This window comes from Lissotriton vulgaris, chromosome 2_1, assembly GCF_964263255.1.
Source record: "Lissotriton vulgaris chromosome 2_1, aLisVul1.2, whole genome shotgun sequence".
Taxonomy (NCBI): Eukaryota; Metazoa; Chordata; class Amphibia; order Caudata; family Salamandridae; genus Lissotriton; species Lissotriton vulgaris.
In genome coordinates, this window is record NC_141687.1 from 827,684,065 (window position 1) to 827,705,266 (window position 21,202).

A 21,202-nucleotide genomic window follows, 5' to 3' on the forward strand; every position below is an offset into this window, starting at 1 on the left:
TGAACTTAGGAAGGATGAAAGAATTTACTAATAACGTCAGTTGAAGGCAATTTATGGTGAGACACGTGTTTTAAAAGTGAAAACAGAAGAATAGAAAAAGGAAGAAGCGGTTTCATAGGAAAAGGAACACTGATCAAAATGAACATGAGAAAGAAAGGTTATCAGCAGTGAAGTATTTTTTTTACTATAAAAATCAGTGGGAGATTAAAGAAAAGAAGAGGAGTTTGTGCTTACGGCAGAGGTCTTCAATCGGTGGGGTGCGACCCCCAGGGGGGTCGTGGAGTCCTTGCAAGGGGGTCGCAGATTCTGTCAGAGTGCAGAGTCTGGCTTGGGCTGATCAAGGGTGCTCACGGTGGAGGCCTAATTCACACCGAGGTGTAAAAAACATCAAAGCCTCATTAACAAGTAAAAGGTCTTTTAAAGACCTGTCAAGTACTCGGGTGTGGCTGTGGTGTGTGTCCCTGAAGCCGTTTCGAGCTGGGGGAGGAGGGGAAGTGGGGGTGCGGAGGGGGGCTGTGGGAGCAGGCTGTAGTGTAGCCCTTTGAGGTCAATGGATATTGCGCGCCTGGAGCTGTGGGTCCCGTAACACGTCCCCCAGAAGGAAGAAGACAGAGAGATACTGACCCCCCCCCCCCCACCCCCCCATTAGAGAGGCTTAGAAAAGGTGGGTGGATGAATGATGAGTGGATGGATGGATGAAAGGATGAAGGTAGCATGGATGTGTGAAAAGGTGGGTGGATGAATGATGAATGGATGGATGAAAGGGTGGATGGATGGATGAAAGGGTGGATGGATGGATGAAAGGATGGATGGATGAAAGGATGGATGGATGAAAGGGTGGATGGATGGATGAAAGGGTGGATGGATGGATGAAAGGGTGGATGGATGAAAGGGTGGATGGATGGAAGGATGAAAGGGTAGATGGATGAAGGATGTATGGATGGATAAAAGGTTGCATGGATGAAGGATGGATGGATGGATGTGTGAAAAGATGGGTAGATGAATGATGGGTGAATGGATGGATGAAAGGGTGGATGGATGAAGGATGGATGTATGGATGGAAGGATGAAAGGGTGGATGGGTGAAGGATAGATGGATGAAGGATAGATGTATGGATGTAAGGATGAAAGGGTGGACGGATGAAGGATGAATGGATGGATGAAAGGGTGGATGAATGGATGAAAGGGTGGATGAATGGATGAAAGGGTGGATGAATGGATGAAAGGTTGGATGAATGGATGAAAGGGTGGATGAATGAATGAAAGGGTGGAGGAATGAATGAAACGGTGGATTGATGTATGGATGGATAAAAGGTTGCATGAATGATGGATGTGTGAAAAGGTGGGTGGATGAATGATGGGTGGATGGATGATGGATAGATGTATGGATGGGAGGATGAAAGGGTGGATGGATGTATGGATGGATAAAAGGTTGCATGGATGAATGATAGATGGATGTGTGAAAAGGTGGGTGGATGAATGATGGGTGGATGGATGGAAGGGTGGATGGGTAAAGGATGGAAGAATGAAAGGGTGGATGGATGAAGGATGGATGTACGGATGTAAGGATGAAAGGGTGGATGGGTGAAGGATAGATGGATGAAGGATAGATGTATGGATGTAAGGATGAAAGGGTGGACGGATGAAGGATGGATGGATGGATGAAAGGGTGGATGGATGGAAGGATGGAAGGATGAAAGGGTGGACGGATGAAGGATGGATGGATGGATAAAAGGTTGCATGGATGAATGATGCATGGATGGATGTGTGAAAAGGTGGGGGGATGAATGATGGGTGGATGGATGGATGAAAGGGTGGGTGGATGGATGGATGAAGGATGGTTGTATGGATGGGAGGATGAAAGGGTGGATGGATGGATAAAAGGTTGCATGGATGAATGATGGATGGATGTGTGTAAAGGTGGGTGGATGAATGATGGGTAGATGGATGGAAGGGTGGATGGGTTAAGGATGGATGTATGGATGGAAAGATGAAAGGGTGGATGGATGAAGGATGGATGGAAGGATGAAAGGATGGATGGATGTGTGAAAGTGTGGGTGGATGAATGATGGATGAATGTGATGAGGTCTAAGAGGCGCATTTATGGTTGTCAAAAGATGATGATGAGGAGTACCAGTTTCTAGAAACCTTTGTCGGAAGGGGGTCCTTACCCCTAAAAAGGTTTTACAAGGGGGTCTTGGCATCAAAAAGTTTGAAGACCTCTGGCTTACGGTGATAAGCACACCAATTTTTTTATATTTTAAAAAAATTTAATTTTGTTTTTGTTGTGTATAATGTATGAAAATATGATACTATAAGAAAAGTAAAGTTATAGTGTTGCATGGAAACATATGTAAAAAGTGAAATAAGATAGAGCATACTCTTGGTGGTTTACCTAAGTTAAAAAAGGTGAGGAAATATAATTATTTAAACCTAAGGAAAAGTTAAAAAGAAGTGCGTGTGAAAATGCAGAATGTAACTTCGCCACCGTTTTTTCTTTCTGATCCATGTGATCCACCTATTAGATGGAAAAAGTGGAAAAAAATGTTTGAGAATTACGCACGGGTCTGTGGCAAAAATCTAAGTGCAGAAAGGAAACATGCTCTCTTGATGCATTGCATTGGTGGAGAAGGACAAGAAGTTTTAGAGAATTTACCTGCATTAAGTCAAGCAGAACAAAGGGGACTTAATGAGTATGAAATTTGTAGAAAACAATTAGACTTACATTTTCTGCCTAAAGTAAGTACCATAATGGAGAGATATAATTTTGGCTTGAGAGAGCAAGGAAAGGAAGAAACGGTTGAACAGTTTGTAACTGTGTTAAGAAAATTAGCTTCAAGCTGTAAATTTGGTGAGTTAACAGAAGAGAGGATACGAGATCAATTTGTATTGAGATGTTCAAATGACAAAATATGGGAGGAACTCTGGATGAAGGATGAACCACCTTTAGATGAAGTGATGGTTATTGCTAAGGGGGTAGAACACATTGTTAAGTTTGTGGGAGAGTTGAGCAAAACAGGAAAAAATATGTGCACCAACGAAAAGATTGAGGAAGTACAAGTTCAGGAGGTGAAGAATCAAGAAGAGAAAAAGAAGAAAGATTCTGTTGATGCTAAAGGTGGTGTTAGTGATAGTCAAGCAAGCAAAGCATGTTTGGAAAAGAGAACTGGGAATAATTTTCAAGGAAATTGCTACAGATGTGGAAGATTGGGAAATATATGGCTAATGATAAAAATTGCCCAATTTTGAAAGTTGTATGCAATGTGTATGGGAAGAAAGGCCATTTGGGAAAGAATTGTCATCTAAGATTTAGAAGAGACATTAGAGTTGAAACTAAAGAAGTAACTTTCGAAATTAATGATGGCATCTTAGAACATCCTTCTGATTAGGTCAGTGTAGGAGGAGTTAAGATTAAGATGAAGTTTGATTCCTGCTCACATTTAACTTTCATTTCAAAAGAAGATTATTTAAAACATTTTAAAGGGAAATTTGTATTAAAAAAATCTGATGTGAAAGCAACTGGTTATGGAAAAAAACAATCAATATGTTAGGTTACTTCACAGAAAGTATAGAATACAATGAGAGATATGTTGTAGGGAAAATTTACATTGCGGAAAAGGGTGATAGCTTAATAAGCTGGTCGCATCAAGCTAATTTGGGTGTGGTGCTCAATCCGAATGCAAACCCATCAGTTCAGGTACAATCTGTAGATGATGACAGTGTTGAAGTGGTAGGAAACTTTAAAGAGTTGTTCAGTGAGAAACTTGGATGTTTGAGAGGTTACAAACACAAAATCAAGTTGAAAGCTGGTGCAATCCCTGTTGCAGCAAAAGTTAGGCATGTTCCAATTTGTATGCAGGATGCCGTGAAGGAAGAAATTGAGCGAATATTAAAAACTGGTGTGATTGAAGCAGTGGAGGCGACAGAATGTTTGGCCCCCATTGTCGTTGCGAGAAAACCCAATAATGAGATTCGTGTATGTGTGGATCTTCGGGCTTTGAATAAAGAGGTGATAGTAGATAAATTTCCTCTTCCCAACATTGAAGAGCTTGTTGCAACATTGGATGGTGCGTGTTATTTTACGACCTTAGATATGGCTTCGGCTTATCATCAGGTTCCTCTATCCTGTGAATCGCAAGAGTTGACGGCTTTCATAACCCCTTTCGGGTCCTACAAATTTAAAAGAATGCCGTTTGGACTAATTTCTGCGGCGTCAGTGTTTCAGCGGATTATGAAGGATTTGTTTAAGGACGTAAGTGGCGTGAAATGTTATCAGGGTGATGTGTTAATTTGTGGAAGTACTAATGAAGAACATGATTGTAGATTGAGGTGTGTTCTTAGAAAGATGCTAAAAGCTGGTCTTTCTCTTAGACACGACAAATGTAAGTTTGGTGTGACAGAACTAGATTATTTAGGTCATCATATTTCTGGTTTTGGTGTGAGGCCAAAAGAAGATTTGGTAAAAACGATTGAAGAACTTAAAGAACCTTGTTCAAAGGAGGAACTTTCGTCATTTTTGGGTAGGGCGTAATTTTACAATAAATTCATTAAGAATTTTGCAGACAAAACTGAGAATTTAAGAGGTATGATGTGTAGGAAATGTGAGTTTGTCTGGACTGATGAATGCAATAAGGAGTTTGTACAAATTAAAAAGGAACTCAAACTTTCACCGAATCTGCAAACATTAAGACCTGGAGAACCTACTTTCATAGTAACAGATGCTAGTTGTAAAGGGCTTGTTTCAGGTTAGGAATGGGGGAGAAATCTCATTGCTTGTGCATCTAGGTGTTTAAAAGGTGCAGAGTTAAATTACTCTGTGATAGAGAAAGAGGCTCTTGCCATTTTCCGGGCAATTAATAAGTTTAGGAAATTTGTTTGGGGTTGTCCTTTTGTAGTGAGGTCAGACCACAAACCTTTAAGAGAGATAATGGAGAAAAAAGGTCTAGGTGCTGTTTCCGCAAGGATTAGGAGATGGGTAATTGCTCTTCAGGAATTTGATTTCAGGTTTGAATATATTCCTGGTAGCACTAATGTTTCCGCAGATTGTTTGTCACGTTTAGTGAATTGTGTGGAGGATTTGGAAAAGGATGAGAATGATGATGAAGGAGATGAGGAGAGTGAAGTCAGGGTTTGTGAAATAACGTCAGGTGCCATAAAAGAGGATGAGTGGAAGGAAGAATTATCTAAGGATGGTGAACTGGTCGAAGTCATGAATTATGTATCTAAAAATCTTAATGGGAAATTGACTAAACCTTGGTCATTAATTTCTCATGAACTAGCTGTGGTGAATGGGATTCTAGCAAGGGGGACTGGATTAATTCCTCCTCAGAGTTTTAGAAACAAAATTATCAAAATGGCTCATGTTGGTCATTTGGGTATTTCAAAAACAAAGGAGCGAATCAGACAGAATTTTTGGTGGCCGGGTCTTGATTTGATGGTGGAAAGGGCTGTTTGCAACTGTGTGGCGTGCTGTGTAAGTGACAAGGTTCTCAAACCAAGGTGTTCGCCTATGGTGTGCAGAGTTTTACCGTTGTGTCCGTGGGATGAAGTTGCAATAGATATTGTCGGTCCACTGCATGGTGAGAAGAATACTCCTTATTTGTTGGTGTTGATGGACTTATATTCTCGGTGGGTGGAGGTTAGTGCTGTGCAAGATGTTACCTCTCGTTGTGTGATACATTTTCTAGAAACATTATTTAAAAGAGAAAGTTTTCCAAAGTCTTTATTTTCGGATAATGGGCCTCAATTTTGTTCAGTTGAGTTTGAAAATTATTTGACAAAATGTGGAATTGTTCACAAAAAGATTTCGTTATATCATCCTGAATCCAATGGTTCCTTGGAAAGGTTAAACAAAACTTTGAAAGAAGGAATTCAGTTAGCTAGAGTTAATTCTATAAATTGGAGGGTGGAATTGCAGAATAGAGTTTCTGCTTATCGCTACACCCCTCATTTCACTACGGGCAAGACTCCTTTTGAATTGTTTAGGGGTAGATCTTCAAATACTAATTTGTGTCCAGGTTGGATGGATCTGGACAAAGGTTTGAAAGATAGCATTATTGGACAATGGAGAGATAAAGAAGTCCAGTTACAGAGGAGAAGGAAAACTTATTATGATAAAAAGACAGATGTTTTGGTTCCTAATTTCAAAATTGGTGACATGGTAAAAATTAGAGTTCCTGTTGGTTGTAAGAGGTGGTCTAAGTTTACTGATGTAAAGAAAATTGTAAAAATGTTCAAAAATGCGGTGAAAACAGATGATGGATGAATTTGGAATCTAAATAGGGTTGCACATGTGCCTATTTGTGTTTCAAGTGATGTTTTTTTACCATCTGTTTCTTATGGTAAAAATATCTCAAATTCTGTTACGAGAGTTAGTGACTCCCGCAGCTCTTGCAGAGTTACTAGAGCTCCCGCTTATCTGAATGACTATGCATAACATCTTTCTCTTTGCAAGAAATGTTCAAATGTATTTTTCTTATAGAAATTGAGATGTGGGTTGAAAGTCAGCTAAACTATGTTATAGCATTGTGTTATCATTCCACTTGGTTATTGTCATTGTACTCGTTCATTTGTTAAGTTTGATCTTGTGAAATGTAAAGGGGAAGGAGTGTGATGATGTGACTTGGTTCCATGGGAGTGTTCCAGCATGGAACCAAGTCAGTGGAATGTTCCTCATGTGTACCTTGGGAAGGTTCCAGCTTTGTCAGTTATTCCTGTTGGATGTTGGATGAGGTTGTTTAATAAAGACCTCCTATCTTTACCATACTTCTATTGGTATGCACATTATTACAAAGGTTACAACAGAATCGCCTCAGGGAGAATGTGAGCCGGCGTGGCGGCAACGCCTACAAAGGCGCGGGTAAAAGCCGGGGGTGATCCAGGAAGAAAGACAATGCGGAACTCAGTGAGGATGACGAAGACTCCATCAACAGGGATGCTTCTGAGGAGAGAGAGAAAGAGCTTGTGAAGCAGAAGTCAGCTCTCGTAGAGGAAGAAGAGGAGGAGGATTCCTCTAGTGCCAGAATAGACGTGAAATTGTGGAGTGCTTGCCGCTATTAAGGAATGCAGGAAAACAGTACCTTAACCTTGTGGGCCACAAGGTAATGATTATTCTTGACGTGGTGGTAGAACACAGACGGGAAGGAGAGCCGTCCTGCTCCCTTTCCCAGACCAGTTGTCCCTAGTGTTACAATGAAGACTGGAAACAGGTAAGTGAAGATTTTCTTTATTATGGCCTCCACTCTGCCACCTCAAGTGCATAGAGCACAAAACACAGCAACCAACAAACTTTGCCAGTCAAGCTGCTCTTGTCAACATTCCAAGGCAGCCTCTGGCTAAACAGAAGGAATGTTCCAAGGGGTAGGAAGAGGGACGGGGTAGGGAAAGAAGAAGAAACCACGACCGGGTTCCTACAGAGTCCCACTATACAAACCTGGGAGGCAAGGAATTATAACAATAACACACTGAACAATCAACATGCCCATCCTGGTTTGAGTGCCCTTTCCTCCTCCAGCCCGTAAGACACTTTGTTTATTTCTCAGCAGTCAGATCTTCAGCTTGCCAGCCAATCGACTATTTGGGTGAAGTCGCGAGAAGCGTCCCAACGTCCATATGGGGAAAATGTTTCTATAGGATGTGTAGCTAATTGCACAGCTTTTGTTGAAGACTCCAGGGATGTTCTCCTAATGGGGAAACAGAACGAAGCGTTAAGGCTTTACTAAATTCTGAGCTTTACTTGCAACCTTTGTGCGCAACAGGGAGTTGCCACTCAAGATGAAACACTTCAGAAGATGGAGACAAGCCATAAAGTGACCCCCTTGTGACTTTAACCAGTAATAGCAAAGCCACAATATAGTATTTGAGCATTAACATTAAAGACTTTGCTTGGGTGGTAAGACAAGACTGCACATGGAAAGCGGCGCACTGCCATTTATGGTAGTGAAGAACGCAGTGCATTTGCTAGGACTATGCTGTTCAGTTGATGAAGGGTGATGCACCTGAGATCCATTTATTATCTGGTCAAGGAAGAAGGTAGTGCCTTTACTGGAGTTTAATGTCTGGGTGGTGGAGAGGGGTAGTCAACCGACTGAGTGCGGTGTTTGGTTCGGATAGAGGGTAGTGTGACCTTTACCTAACGAGGTTTAGTGGACTTCAGAAGAGTGTGATATTTGGCTGATTAAACGGGGTAGGGCACTTGCAGTAAGTGTGGTACATTCCCCAACCTAAGTTTTTAAGGTGACAGGAGAATTAAGTAATCAAGCAACTCCACTCAAGCGTTCATACTTTTATATTTAATAGAGTTTCACCATTGCATTTTACAAGGTATGCTGCACTGGTAAACCATGATATTAGGTTGATGACGAAAGAAAGAGCAATTACGTCTCCTAATTCATTCTTTACTTGATTGTCTTATAGACATTGCAAAGGAGAGAATTTGAGCTACGACGTAATAGAGTGTCAAAAAAGACACAGTGATAAACTCTGATAATAACCCCTCTGTAAAATGGCTTGATTGTATGTAAACATTTTCATGAGTAATGCTGTAGTGGGGCAGTTGGTTGCTGTTTAGTGGATAAAGAGTTCATTTTTTAAGGAAACTGAACGCTACATATACGTACTGTATATCTACCGTAAGTGACGCATACCTGTATATATGAATGCCAAAGATGAATTGGTTAAAAAAAAGTTCAATAAGTGAATGTGATATTACGTTAGAGAAGTAAGCAGCCCACTTGCTATGCATAAGGTGTTTGGTTGAAGAGCAGCAGTGCCCTTGAGAGGGGTGTGAAATTTGCTTGTTGACGAGGGATAGTACTCATGCTGAGTGAGATATCAAGTTAGTCAACAGTGGGATCACACTTGTGTGTGTGCGACAATAGATGAATGTAGGGCATTTGTTGACCATGTTACCTGGCTTTAAGTCACTCGCAATGAGTGAAATTGGATCGGTGAAGAGAGGTAGTTTACTTTTTGTGGACTGTTATAAGATTTATGATTTATGATGAGGAACAAGAAACCCATTTGCAGAGGTAATTTAACAGGCCGAGGAATTTGCCTCTTAATTCAACTTCTACCAAAATCAGTATTTTTCCTTAACAAGGCACTAAAGAGCTATCATTAAAGGGACTATCCGGTGAATGATCAAATAGTTGGTCTAAAAACCCAAGCAAACATCATGATACAAAAGAACACTCTGGAACTGCCTGCTGCTGGTGACTGTTAGCAATGCACAACTGCGAAAGAACACTGGGGCATATTATCAAAGGGGTTTATCTCTGCTTTTTTGGCTTTAAAAGCCAAGAAAGCGGAGATAAAATTATCTCCCTATTACCTAGCTGTCGCTAACACCAGTTAGCGACAGCTAGTAGGAGATAGCGACCATCTTGGGCCCCACTTTGCATGTCAGTGATATTTATCACTAATGAGATGCAAAGTGGGCGTGCCAATATGTTATCGACTGAAAACAGTCGCTAACATCGCTATCTCCTATTACCAACTTTTGGAGATATTCGCGCTAAGCGCGAATATCTCCAAAAGCTAACACCTGCCCTGAGCAGTTCTTAGCCATGTTATCCAATGGGAGGTGGATAACATGGCTAAGAGCATTAGCTCGGTAATGCATGAATATCGCTGACTTTTCAGCGATATTCATGCATTGCGGCGATTTTTATCGCATTTGCGATAAACCTTGGTAATACCAAGGTTTATTTGCGGTAAAAATCGCCGCAGTTCAGCGGTAAATTTTTGTCTCTAACCAAGCAATAGCGATAATTATCGCTATTGCTTGGTAATATGCCCCACTGTTTCTTCTCTGCACTGATGGGAACTCATGAGGATGACTACACTTTTCAAGTTCCAGTTGATAAATAAACCCATTTTCTAAAATGACAAGACCTCCTGCATCATTCACAAGTTGTAACAATGAACGAGCCTTCCAACTGCGTATGCCAAGCAAGATGCCCCAGCAAGGTATCTCGGGTGTCACTTTGTCTTACCTGAGGCCAGTCTCCGTTGCTTTGCTGTCTGTCAATCAAAACTCGAATGCCTTTTTCAAGAACTGCAACATCTGGAAACCTGTCCAGGAACATGTGGCAAGATTTAGACATAAACAGGGCCAACGGAAGACTCCCAGAAACTAGCAAAGCAGACACGCAAAATGACAGAACACAGCCACGCATAATTACAAACAGGAAGGGGAGTGCTACAGAGAGCAGCATAAACAACAAAACAAAGGAATACACAGACACACTCAAGGACAAAGAGTATATATCTATCTATCTATCTATCTATCTATATATCTATCTATCTATCTATCTATCTATCTATCTATCTATCTATATATATATTCACAGAAAAAACCATAGGTTATAGACCATATATAGTTAGGAATTTGCATTTACAAAACCTTGAAAATTCACTGAAAAAACCATAGGTTATAGACCATATATAGTTAGGGATTAGCATTTAAAAAACCTTATTTTATTTGCACAAAACCATTGAAATTCCATATATAGTTAGTTGCACTAACTATATATCGCGGACCCGCAATCCACTGCTAATGATGTCACATATTACATCATTCATGACATGGTCAGTGACATCACTGATGACATCACTGATGACATCTCAAATGACATCACTGATGACATCACTGATGACATCACTGATGACAACACCCAGTGACTGTATGTTTCTGTAAAGTTAAAATATGTCTTACATATTGAAGAATGAGTGGATGTATAAGTGTCTGGATGAAGGATTTAGTAGGTGCATGACTGACTGTATGAGAGAATGATTAAATGTGTCTCACTGAGTGTATGGGTTAGTGATTAAAGTGTCTTAATTTGGCAATCATTATTTATGTTGTTCTGTAAACTGCTGCATGTTTAAATCAGTAGCTATATCAGTAACTATATGGGTTATTGAATGGTTGCCCAAGTAGTTTGTATGGGAGACTGAGTATGTGTGTGGGTGGCTGGGAGGTGTATAACTCTGTGCATAGATGTGTGAGCAGTTGATTCCCTAGGTGTATGGGTTCAAAAGTGCATGTAGAAACAGCTGTATGGACAGTTGACTGTGTGCATGAGTATATTGGTGAGTGAATGGATATCTCAGTGCTACATGTCAAAGTAAGTACATATGTAAAACACACTCCATGTGAGAGTTGACATATATAAATAACTGAACATAAGAGCCAGTGAATGTGTGAGTGGCTGTATGAATCATTGTGAACTTGTATCAAGGATTGTATAAGAGAGTAAATATGTGTTACTATATGTTTGAATAAGTAAGGTGTGTATAACTGTATAGTTGAGGAAATGGAGATGTGATTGATTCTTTGCATGACTGACTAGGTGTGTGAGTAACTCCATGGATGTGTGACAGTCTGTGAGTGCCTGTTTACACTGAGTGTATCTAAGGTTATATTAGAGTCTGAAGATGTATTATCACATAAATGATATCATCAGTGATGTAATCAGTAATGTCAAATGAGATGTCAGTGATGTCATCAGTGATGTCATTTGAGATGTCATCAGTGATGTCATCAGTGATGTCATTTGAGATGTCATCAGTGATGTCATCAGTGATGTCACTGACCATGTCATGAATGATGTAATATGTGACATCATTAGCAGTGGATTGCGGGTCCGCGATATATAGTTAGTGCAACTAACTATATATGGAATTTCAATGGTTTTGTGCAAATAAAATAAGGTTTTTTAAATGCTAATCCCTAACTATATATGGTCTATAACCTATGGTTTTTTCAGTGAATTTTCAAGGTTTTGTAAATGCAAATTCCTAACTATATATGGTCTATAACCTATGGTTTTTTCTGTGAATTTCATTGGTTTTTTAAAAGCTAATATCTATAGCTGTAAAATATATTCTTTATTAAGTGACGTATCACGTAGCCCGTGAGACGCCTCATGATGCATCGCATAACCGTGACGTATCGTCTCTGCAGCACAAACCAAACCCAAAACGTAAGCGCGCCAGAACACGCTTAAAGATATATATATATTTTTTTAACCTTAATTAGACAAAATCCACACGTGCACATATCACAAACGTTCAAAAAACACAATATGTCGGACTCCCGTTACGCTGCCGGTTAGCTGCCCGGTTAACGTACCAGGAAGCACCTTTACCGCGAAAAATCGCAATTTTTTTTTCTTTTGCCCCGCAGGGAACTTTAATAGCCCCCTCATCAATCCTAGGGGTTCAGGAGGGGTCTGCCTTACCCCTTTCATTCATTTTCACCTTTTTTTTTTCCACCTCTTGTCTCTCGATCCTACCGAGAGACAAGATGGCGGCCGCTCTGGACTGTTTACAATGTTGACAGCCAATCAGCTACTCCTCAGGATTTTTTTTTTTTTTTGGGCCCCGCGTGGTTTTATAATATCCCCCTCATCAATCCTATGGGGTCAGAAGGGGTCTACCTTGCCCTCTTTCCTTCATTTCCCCCTTTGTTTTGGTCTCCTCTTGTCTCTTGATCCTACCGAGAGACAAGATGGCGGCCGCTCCGGACTGTTTACAATGTTGACAGCCAATCAGCTACTCCTCAGACTCCCGTTACACTGCCGGTTAGCTTCCCGGTTAGCTGCCCGGTTAGCTGCCCGGTTCGCTTACCAAGACGCGTCTCTACGGCGAAAAAATCGGATTATTTTTTTTTTTTGGGGGCCCCGCGTGGCTCTATAATATCCCCCTCATCAATCCTAGGGGGTCAGAAGGGGTCTACCTTGCCCCCTTTCCTTCATTTCCCCCTTTGTTTTGGCCTCCTCTTGTCTCTCGATCCTACCGAGAGACAAGATGGCGGCCGCTCCGGACTGTTTAGAATGTTGACAGACACCGGAGGGCCAATCAGCTTCGCATCGCAAAGTTCCGATACGCGAAAAGTTCGCTAACCGGATCGCTGCCCGGAGCGCTGTTACAGATATATATCCTGATTTAAACGTTAATTTCTCAAAATCCACTGAAGCACATATATTGAGACCTAGCAAAGGCACATCGGGCTAACAGTCCCTACAATTTTGCCAAGTTTCGTGGAAATCCATTCAGCCGTTCGGGCTAAAAGTGAGTCCAACCGCCCTATGGAAATTAACATGGGAAAAACGCGGTTTGGGACCCCCCTTTTTTCTCGGCCCCCCCTTGATGAACCCCCCCCAAATTTCCAGGAGCTGCTCAGAAACAAAATGTGCCATTTTCCTGAAAATTTCAGCCGATTCCGTCCACAAACGCCAAAGTTATTAGACATAGAATTTTCAGAAATCCCATAGGGAAAAAATCCTAACTATATATACCTAATGGCGACCGCCAGTAGGTAATATATATATATATATATATATATATATATATATATATATATATATATATATATATATATATATATATATATATATATATATATACATATCTATATATATATCTATAACTATATCTATATATATATATATATATATATATATATATATATATATATATAAATATATATACATATATACATATACATACATATAAGAGGACTTGTACACATGCTTGTAAACTGAGATATGATGTTGAATATATCAGCAGGAGTATGACCAAAGGGCATGCTCAGGAGAAATTTTGCGGGGTGTGTCATCTACACAGAAAACTGCTTTTAGGATTTATTTTTGCTCTATATTCACAGGTGAAATCACATAACTCTCACGAACATGTGCAATGGGTAAACAAGATCATGAGGGCAGTGTAGACGCAGTTATCCCCAAACAAATTAAGCCCACTTGGGCTTTTATTATTTATTCCCCCTTTCTTTGTTTTCAAACCCAGTTGGAAAAACGATGCATATTTTTGCACAGATTTCAGCAGACATTGCACATACTTGGCCTATTTGCACTAATAAATTCAAAATGTTTATTTATATTCATTTTTGTGTATATATATATAATGAAATATTGAACCATGATTTTACATTTGATGTATTATAAATTGATATGGGCTGTATTTAATACTTAAAATATGGAGGACTAATAAAATGTTTTATAGTCCCTGGGTTTTCAAGGGGAGAATTATAAAGGTGAAAACGATGTAATGTATACATTTTAGCAACATTGCTGGTGATTGCCATATTTTATACATCATCTCGCCGATATTGTTAAATGTTGTGGATTAGGCAGAAGTCTGTTGTTTATGTCTACAGGCCCATCGTAGATGACCCAGGTATGCACCTTAAATCACGAGGACAGAATGACCATGTCATGTGATCAAGGGCTTTAGGGCCCGAAACGCGTCATGGCGAACGGAAGGTCGCAATAAATAAAAATCAGCAAACTCACCTGATTGGATCCGGTTCGTTCTTTGTGTCCGGTGTAAAGGATGTCTAGACGGAGTTCCTGGAATATATATATATATATATATATATATATATATATATATATATAACAGCTCCACTCGCACCAGCCTGTCGCACTCCAGGGCGATATAGCATAAAGAAATGAGAGGGACCTCAAACGTGGTGTTAATATGCCCATACAGGGCGCTATGATTTAGTTGATATTGTTGCATTATGTGGAAACATATTGAGATATTACTCATGGATGTTTGAATATATATGTATAACATATTGCAACCACTACCATTACAAGATGGCGACCGCCACTCTATGTTTGAATTATCCTTTGAGGTTAGTCCTATCTTTATGTTTATTACCCTTGCAACGCGGGAGTTTAAATACAATCTATTGTTTGTTATCAGCGTCTCATACCTGACGAAGGCCGAGTGCCGAAAGCGCTTGTGAGATTAAAATTACTTTGTGCATCTATCTTCGGAGTGCTGCCTCCTATTTCCCAAGGATTGTGGGGAGGGATTGTTGGAGCTGACATATATATATATATATATATATATATATATATATATATATATATATATATATATATATATATATATATATATATATATATATATATATATATATATATATATATACATATATATATATACATATATATATATATATATATATATATATACATATATATATACATATATATATATACATATATATATATATATATATATATATATATATATATATAACATATATATACATATATATATATATCTATATATACATATATATACATATATATACATATATATATACATATATATCTATATATACATATATATATATATACATATATATATATATACATATATATATATACATATATATACATATATATATATATATATACATATATATATATATACATATATATATATATACATATATATATATACATATATATATATATATATATATATATATATATATATAGTTTCAGTTTTTAACGTCTTTATTTCGAAGTTTTCCTTCATAAAAGACAAGCATATAAAATACATTCACAAGACACATGACTAGTATATACAAGTTTATACAAACAGTTAGAATTTTCAGGAATCTTGATTAAAAAAAAAAAATTAAATGACAAAGAAAGACGTTTGTGCCCATGTTAATACAAATAAAAGAAAGTCGTTTCAGGAATGCTACCCAGCATTCAACTATTGGCTCTTAATGCAAGTTAAGAGAATCATATGACCAACATGTAGGAGCCTATTCCTCATTTAGGAACATACCGCATAAAGCCCGCATTGCTGACTATATATATATATATATATATATATATATATAACTGCAACAGTTTATAAAGCATGCCTCTCCTTACAGGGCGCTCAGCACTATAAAATAAAAGACCACAGCTCATTTGGCAAAGGCTCTAATTCGGAATGGCTGGCGAATGTATTTGCAAAGCTGATGTCGCCCTCAATAAACTGCTGGAGCCAGGGGTGAGGATATACAAATTAAGGTTTATTATATGCAACAGGAGAGCGCCGGGACGTCTGGTGCTCTCAAGAACTTTTACGCTACTGCCATCCAAAATGGCCGTGGCGCGTTGCGTCATCACGCAACGCGCGACAACTAGAGCACAATGCTACATATCTCCCTCTTTTTACATCTCAATAGAAAATATACAGTCTTTACACTCATCAGACTATCTCCCATCTCCCAGTTCATAGTCTCGGTATCTGGCAGGCTTCACCACAGCTCTGCCTGTCCTTGTCCGTCTTACTGGAGTGGTGGAGGCCTTACTGGGGCTGCTCTCTGCCGGATTCGCCAGCTTGTCCTCAGCTACCCAAGGACTCTGTCTCCTCGGAGTCTCACCAACCTCTTCCTGATGTTCTCCTGCTATGTGGTTGTCGTCTATTTCGAACTCTGTGCTGCTAACTCCTGCACCAGGATCCGTTTCTCTTTCGCACTGTGCCTTTCCACCTGCGGTTGGGACTTGGTCTTGTGATGTTCTCGTTCTTTCTTCATTGGTCCATTGCAAAATCTTATTGCATTTGGACATACGGTCTTGGGACCAGACGTTGCCATCACTAAGCAAAGCTGCTCTGTCGTACACTTCCTTTACCTGCAAGGGTTGGCTGTATTTGCTGTCCCCTTTCCTTCTTAGCATGGCCATTTTGACTCTGACCCACTCCCCTCTTTCAAGGGAGGCTTCCTTCACATTCCGTCTTCTATTGTAGTGTTCGGTATACATTCGTTGGGCTTTCTCCAAGTTATGCTGCACCACAGCTGGGGACCATTTACTAGTGATTGTCTTTTCCTTCCACGCCAGGTTGTCCTTGGTGAAGTGGTCACGCCCTCTCAAGATCTGGAAGGGGCTATACCCTGTGCTGGTGGGCGTAATACGATAAGCCTACAACATACTCTGCACTTCTTTTTCCCAGTCCTTGTCCATTGTAATGGCAGCTTGTGCAGATCCCATTATGACCCGGTTAAACCTCTCCACTAGACCGTTGCCGGCAGGATGGTATATAGATGTGTATTTCGTCTTGATCCTGTTACGTGTTGGGAATTAGTTGGGTTTCCTACCTCTTTTCTTCACTCTGTCCTCTCGCTATGAACATGCATAGGCTTACACCCGTGTCAGCTGGTATAGCCCCTCCTTCTTCGGTTGCTTTAAATTGGGGTTAGTACTGGGTTTCCTTGCTTGGTTTCTATTCCGGTCATTTTTTCATCAAGTGTGGGTTCCCTTCTTGGTTTTTTGGATATCCTTTGATTTCGTATCTGCTTTACACTTGAACAAGGCTTCGTTTTGTTCGCGGGACCGTGAATATTGTTGAGCTCTATTTGGGGCGGATTCCCGAGTCCTGGATGTTCCTGGTGAGGAGCGCTCTTTGTAATCCTGTGTTCCTCCTTTGTGCTCCCCTTCGGCAGCCTTCTGTGCGCGGCTGTGTGCAGAGGCGGTAGCTGTGCTCGGTGGCGCTGCATTTCCGGGACTCTTGTTGCCGATCACCATCATTGTGTGCAAACAAGATGCTTTCACGAAGCAGCGTCTTTTAGCATTTTTCCTAGTTCACTTCATTTCTTGTGGCCACATAATATCGTTTTTTTTTTTGTATTTGACCGTAGTTGGGTTTTTTCTTAGGGTTTTTTTATGTCTGTTGACTTTTTCCCCTAACCTGAACTTCGTGGGAGTTTCTATTATTTATGGACATAGATTCTGGAGACTTGATTGCCTGCTACTCACAGAACAAGGATAAAGACGATTATTCGAACACTACCGGTAAGCTGGATACGGTGTGGATTATGTAATGCCTATTTTTGATGCATGTTACATGAGAGATTGACTAATTGGAGATTTATATGTTTCTCTTTCTTTTGTCTCTTTCTCCCCTTCTACAGATCATAGAAGTCAGTTTCATTACCGTTGTGAGATTCGATCAGGCAGTACCAGGACGAGGTCCATTAGGTCTTTCACCCCTTTTGTTTTCTCCCACCCTCACCCAGTGCTCAGACCGTTAGGTTTGTGGTTACAGGCTTTGCGAGCCACGGTCTGAGTAGGGGTAGCGGATTGGGTTTATCCTCGCTTCTGCAGTGTTGGGTCAGTGGGTGATAATCTGACAGAAAACCAAGCCCAAAAATTTTATACACTGCCCAAGCGAGGATGGAAGTGTCGGGGAATACAGGGGAGGACAGGGTTCCGACTCTGCAGGAGTTAATGGGGGCGATTGCGTCCCTCCAAACTAAGGTACAAGATTTAAAACAAGAGAATCAGGGCTTAAAGCAGGAATTGAGTACCGTGTGGGCTAGAGACCAGACTTGGGGGTCTGCTAAGGGTCTTGTGGTCCAGCCTGCTACCTTTCAGTATGACAGGGGGGTTGGGTCCTGGTGCTAGAAGCGGTCCTCCTCTAACAGTAACTGTTACCACCCCTACTCCTGTTCCTTTAGCTGTTCCCGAATGGTTCACGGGGGACTCTAACAAGCATAGCATATTTATTAACCAATGCCACCTCCATTTTATGTGCCGTCCTACAGCTTTTCCTGATGACTCCGCTAAAGTTGCATTCATCATCTCGTATTTAGCGGGGACAGCTGCATTGTGGTCTGTCCCATTGGTGGACAATGATGACCCTGTGTTATATAATTATCCAGCATTCAAGGAGCGGATGCGTTGTTTGTTCGCTAAACATGCGTATATGCAAGCTAGCAATGCTGAACTACTAAAACTAAGACAGGGTAAACAGAATTTTTTGGCATATGTGTCCTCTTTCAACCGTTTGGTTTCAGAAACCCATTGGCCCATGGATAAGAGGACTTCATTGTTCTATCAGGGTCTCTGTGAGGAGTTAAAGGACGTGTGTCTCAGGTTGTGAATCCTCCGGATGATTGTGTGGCTTTTATTGATCTGGTTGTAAAGTTAAATCACCGGCTGTTGGAAAGGCGATTCATTTCGCATTTCTCGGATATAGTCGGCTCCCATGACTGCATTACTGCAGAAGGGGTTGCAGTTTGTTTGGTCAGATACAGCACACGCAGCATTATGTCAGTTGGTCGAAAGATTCACCTCGGCCCCTATGCTTATTCATCCTGACCCTGCATTATCTTTCTTTGGTGAGGCGGATGCCTCTTTGTGTGCAGTCGGGGGTACTTTCTCAGAGGGATGTGGACACCGGTTTCATGCACCCCATTGCCTTCTTCTCAAAGACTCTGTTACCAGCTGAACGTAATTATACGGTGGCTGAGTGTGAGCTGTTGGCTATTAAGTTATCGTTTGAAGAGTGGAGGCATCATCTGTGGGGAGCTCGACATTCAATAACGATCTTTACGGATCATAAAAACTTGGAGTTTTTCCGGTCAGCTCAAGCTTTGACCCCAAGACAGATGCACTGGGTTTCCTTTTTCAACGAGTATGACATCGTTATCACCTATAGGACTGCAGCCCACCATTTGAGGTAAGATGCGTTGTCTCATATACACGTGAATCAGGTTGATACAGGAACAGATAAAGAAACGAGACCTATTATAGCACACGACAAGATTGTAGGTAGTGTTTCCATAGATTACTTTATGGCTTTGGTGAAGGAGAAAATGGCGACCCTAGATCTTACGCCTTGGTTGTCACAACCATCCTTCTCCCTAAGAGATGGGTTGTTGTATCATGAAGACCGGTTGTTTGTTCCTCCTGAGCTCCGGGATACAGTACTTGAGTGGTGTCATTCCTCATCTCTTGTGGGTCATCCTGGAATGTACAAGACTAGGGAATTTTGTTTACGCTGGTTCTGGTGGGATACTTTAGCCCATGATGTCCAGGTGTTTGTCGCGTCCTGTCCAGTATGTGCCGTTAGCAAACCAACTAACACTAGTCCTTCTGGGTTGTTACAGCCCCTGCCGGTTCCTCCTGCTCCATGGCACACTATCAGTATGGATTTTGTAACAGATTTCCCTCTTGAATCAGGATTTACAGTCATACTGGTAGTGGTGAATTTGTTTACAAAAATGGCACATTTCATACCGTTGCCTAAATTACCTACAGCCAGAGAGTTGGCCCTAGTTTTCGTATCTTCAGCGGTGAAGTTACATGGTTTACCATCAGCCATAGTGACAGACAGGGGGGCCCAGTTTATATCACATTTTTGGACATGGTTGTGTGCTGCATTACATATGGATTTATGCCCATCATCTGCTTACCATCCTCAGATGGATGGCCAAACCGAGCGTACCAACCAAACTATGGAACAGTATCTGCGGTGTCTTTTGACTTCATTGACTTGTAGTTGGGTTATGGCTCTTACCCTAGCGAAGTTTGCATATAACAACAGCTTTCATTCCGCAGTAGGGATGTCTCCATTCTATTGTTCCATGGGATTCCATCCAAGAGCGCCATCCCTATTCAACCAACAGGGCATGTTCCAGCAGTGAATACATTAGGTTTGGCCTTGGCTCAGATTTGGGATAAAGCACAGGTACACCTGTTGAAAGCAAAGGAGGACATGAAGAAGCAGGCGGATAGACACAGGGTTCCGGCCCCTATCTATGGTATTGGAGATCAGGTGTGGTTATCAACTAGGAACCTGAGAGTGGAAGGGTCTCGAAAATTGCAGCCACGGTATGTGGGTCCCTTTCCTGTAATTAAAGTGGTGAACCCTGTTGCGATGAAGCTGGGGTTACCCGATGAGTATCATGTTCATCCTGTGTTTCACACCTCCTTATTGAAGCCATACACTAGAACTACCCAGACCTTGCCCCCCCCACTCCTCCGCTAGTGATCGATGGGGTTGAGGAGTTTGAGGTGAATGCCATTTTGGACTCAAGACGTAGAAGTGGGAGGTTGATGTAGTTGATTGACTGGAAGGGTTACCCCCCTTAGGATCGCACCTGGGAGCCAGTGGATGGGATACATGCTCCTCGACTGGTGAGGCTGTTTCATTTACGACACCCCACTAAGCCCCGTCCGGTTGGAAGACCTTTGAGGGGAGGTACTGTTGGGAATTAGTCAGGTTTCCTACCTCTTTTCTTCACTCTGTCCTCTCTCTATGAACATGCATAGGCTTACACCCGTGTCAGCTGGTATCGCCCCTCCTTCTTCAATTGCTTTAAAGTGGGGCTAGTATTGGGTTTCCTTGCTTGGTTTCTATTCCAGTCATTTTTTCATCAAGCGTGGGTTCCCTTCATGGTTTTTTGGATATCCTTTGATTTCGTGCCTGCTTTATACTTGAACAAGGCTTTGTTCTGTTCGCGGGACCGTGAATATTGTTGAGCTCTATTTCGGGCGGATTCCCGAGTCCTGGATGTTCCTGGTGAGGAGCGCTCTTTGTAATCCTGTGTTCCTCCTTTGTGCTCCCCTTCGGCAGCCTTCTGTGCGCTGCTGTGT

At 41.1% G+C, this 21,202-nt stretch overlaps 1 protein-coding gene across 1 annotated transcript in view; it reads right to left on the bottom strand.

Annotated features, from left to right (window-relative positions):
* Nucleotides 1–7,543: 7,543 nt before the first annotated feature.
* The window catches only part of LOC147731232 (lanosterol synthase-like), a 95,394-nt gene continuing 81,735 nt past the window's right edge, over nucleotides 7,544–21,202 (bottom strand). Inside the window, exons 4-5 of the mRNA XM_086954167.1 lie at nucleotides 9,995–10,073; nucleotides 7,544–7,681 (exon numbers count right to left, since the gene is read on the bottom strand). Of these exons, the coding sequence (XP_086810293.1) occupies nucleotides 7,544–7,681; nucleotides 9,995–10,073 (217 nt within the window). The remainder of the gene's footprint in view (nucleotides 7,682–9,994; nucleotides 10,074–21,202) is intronic.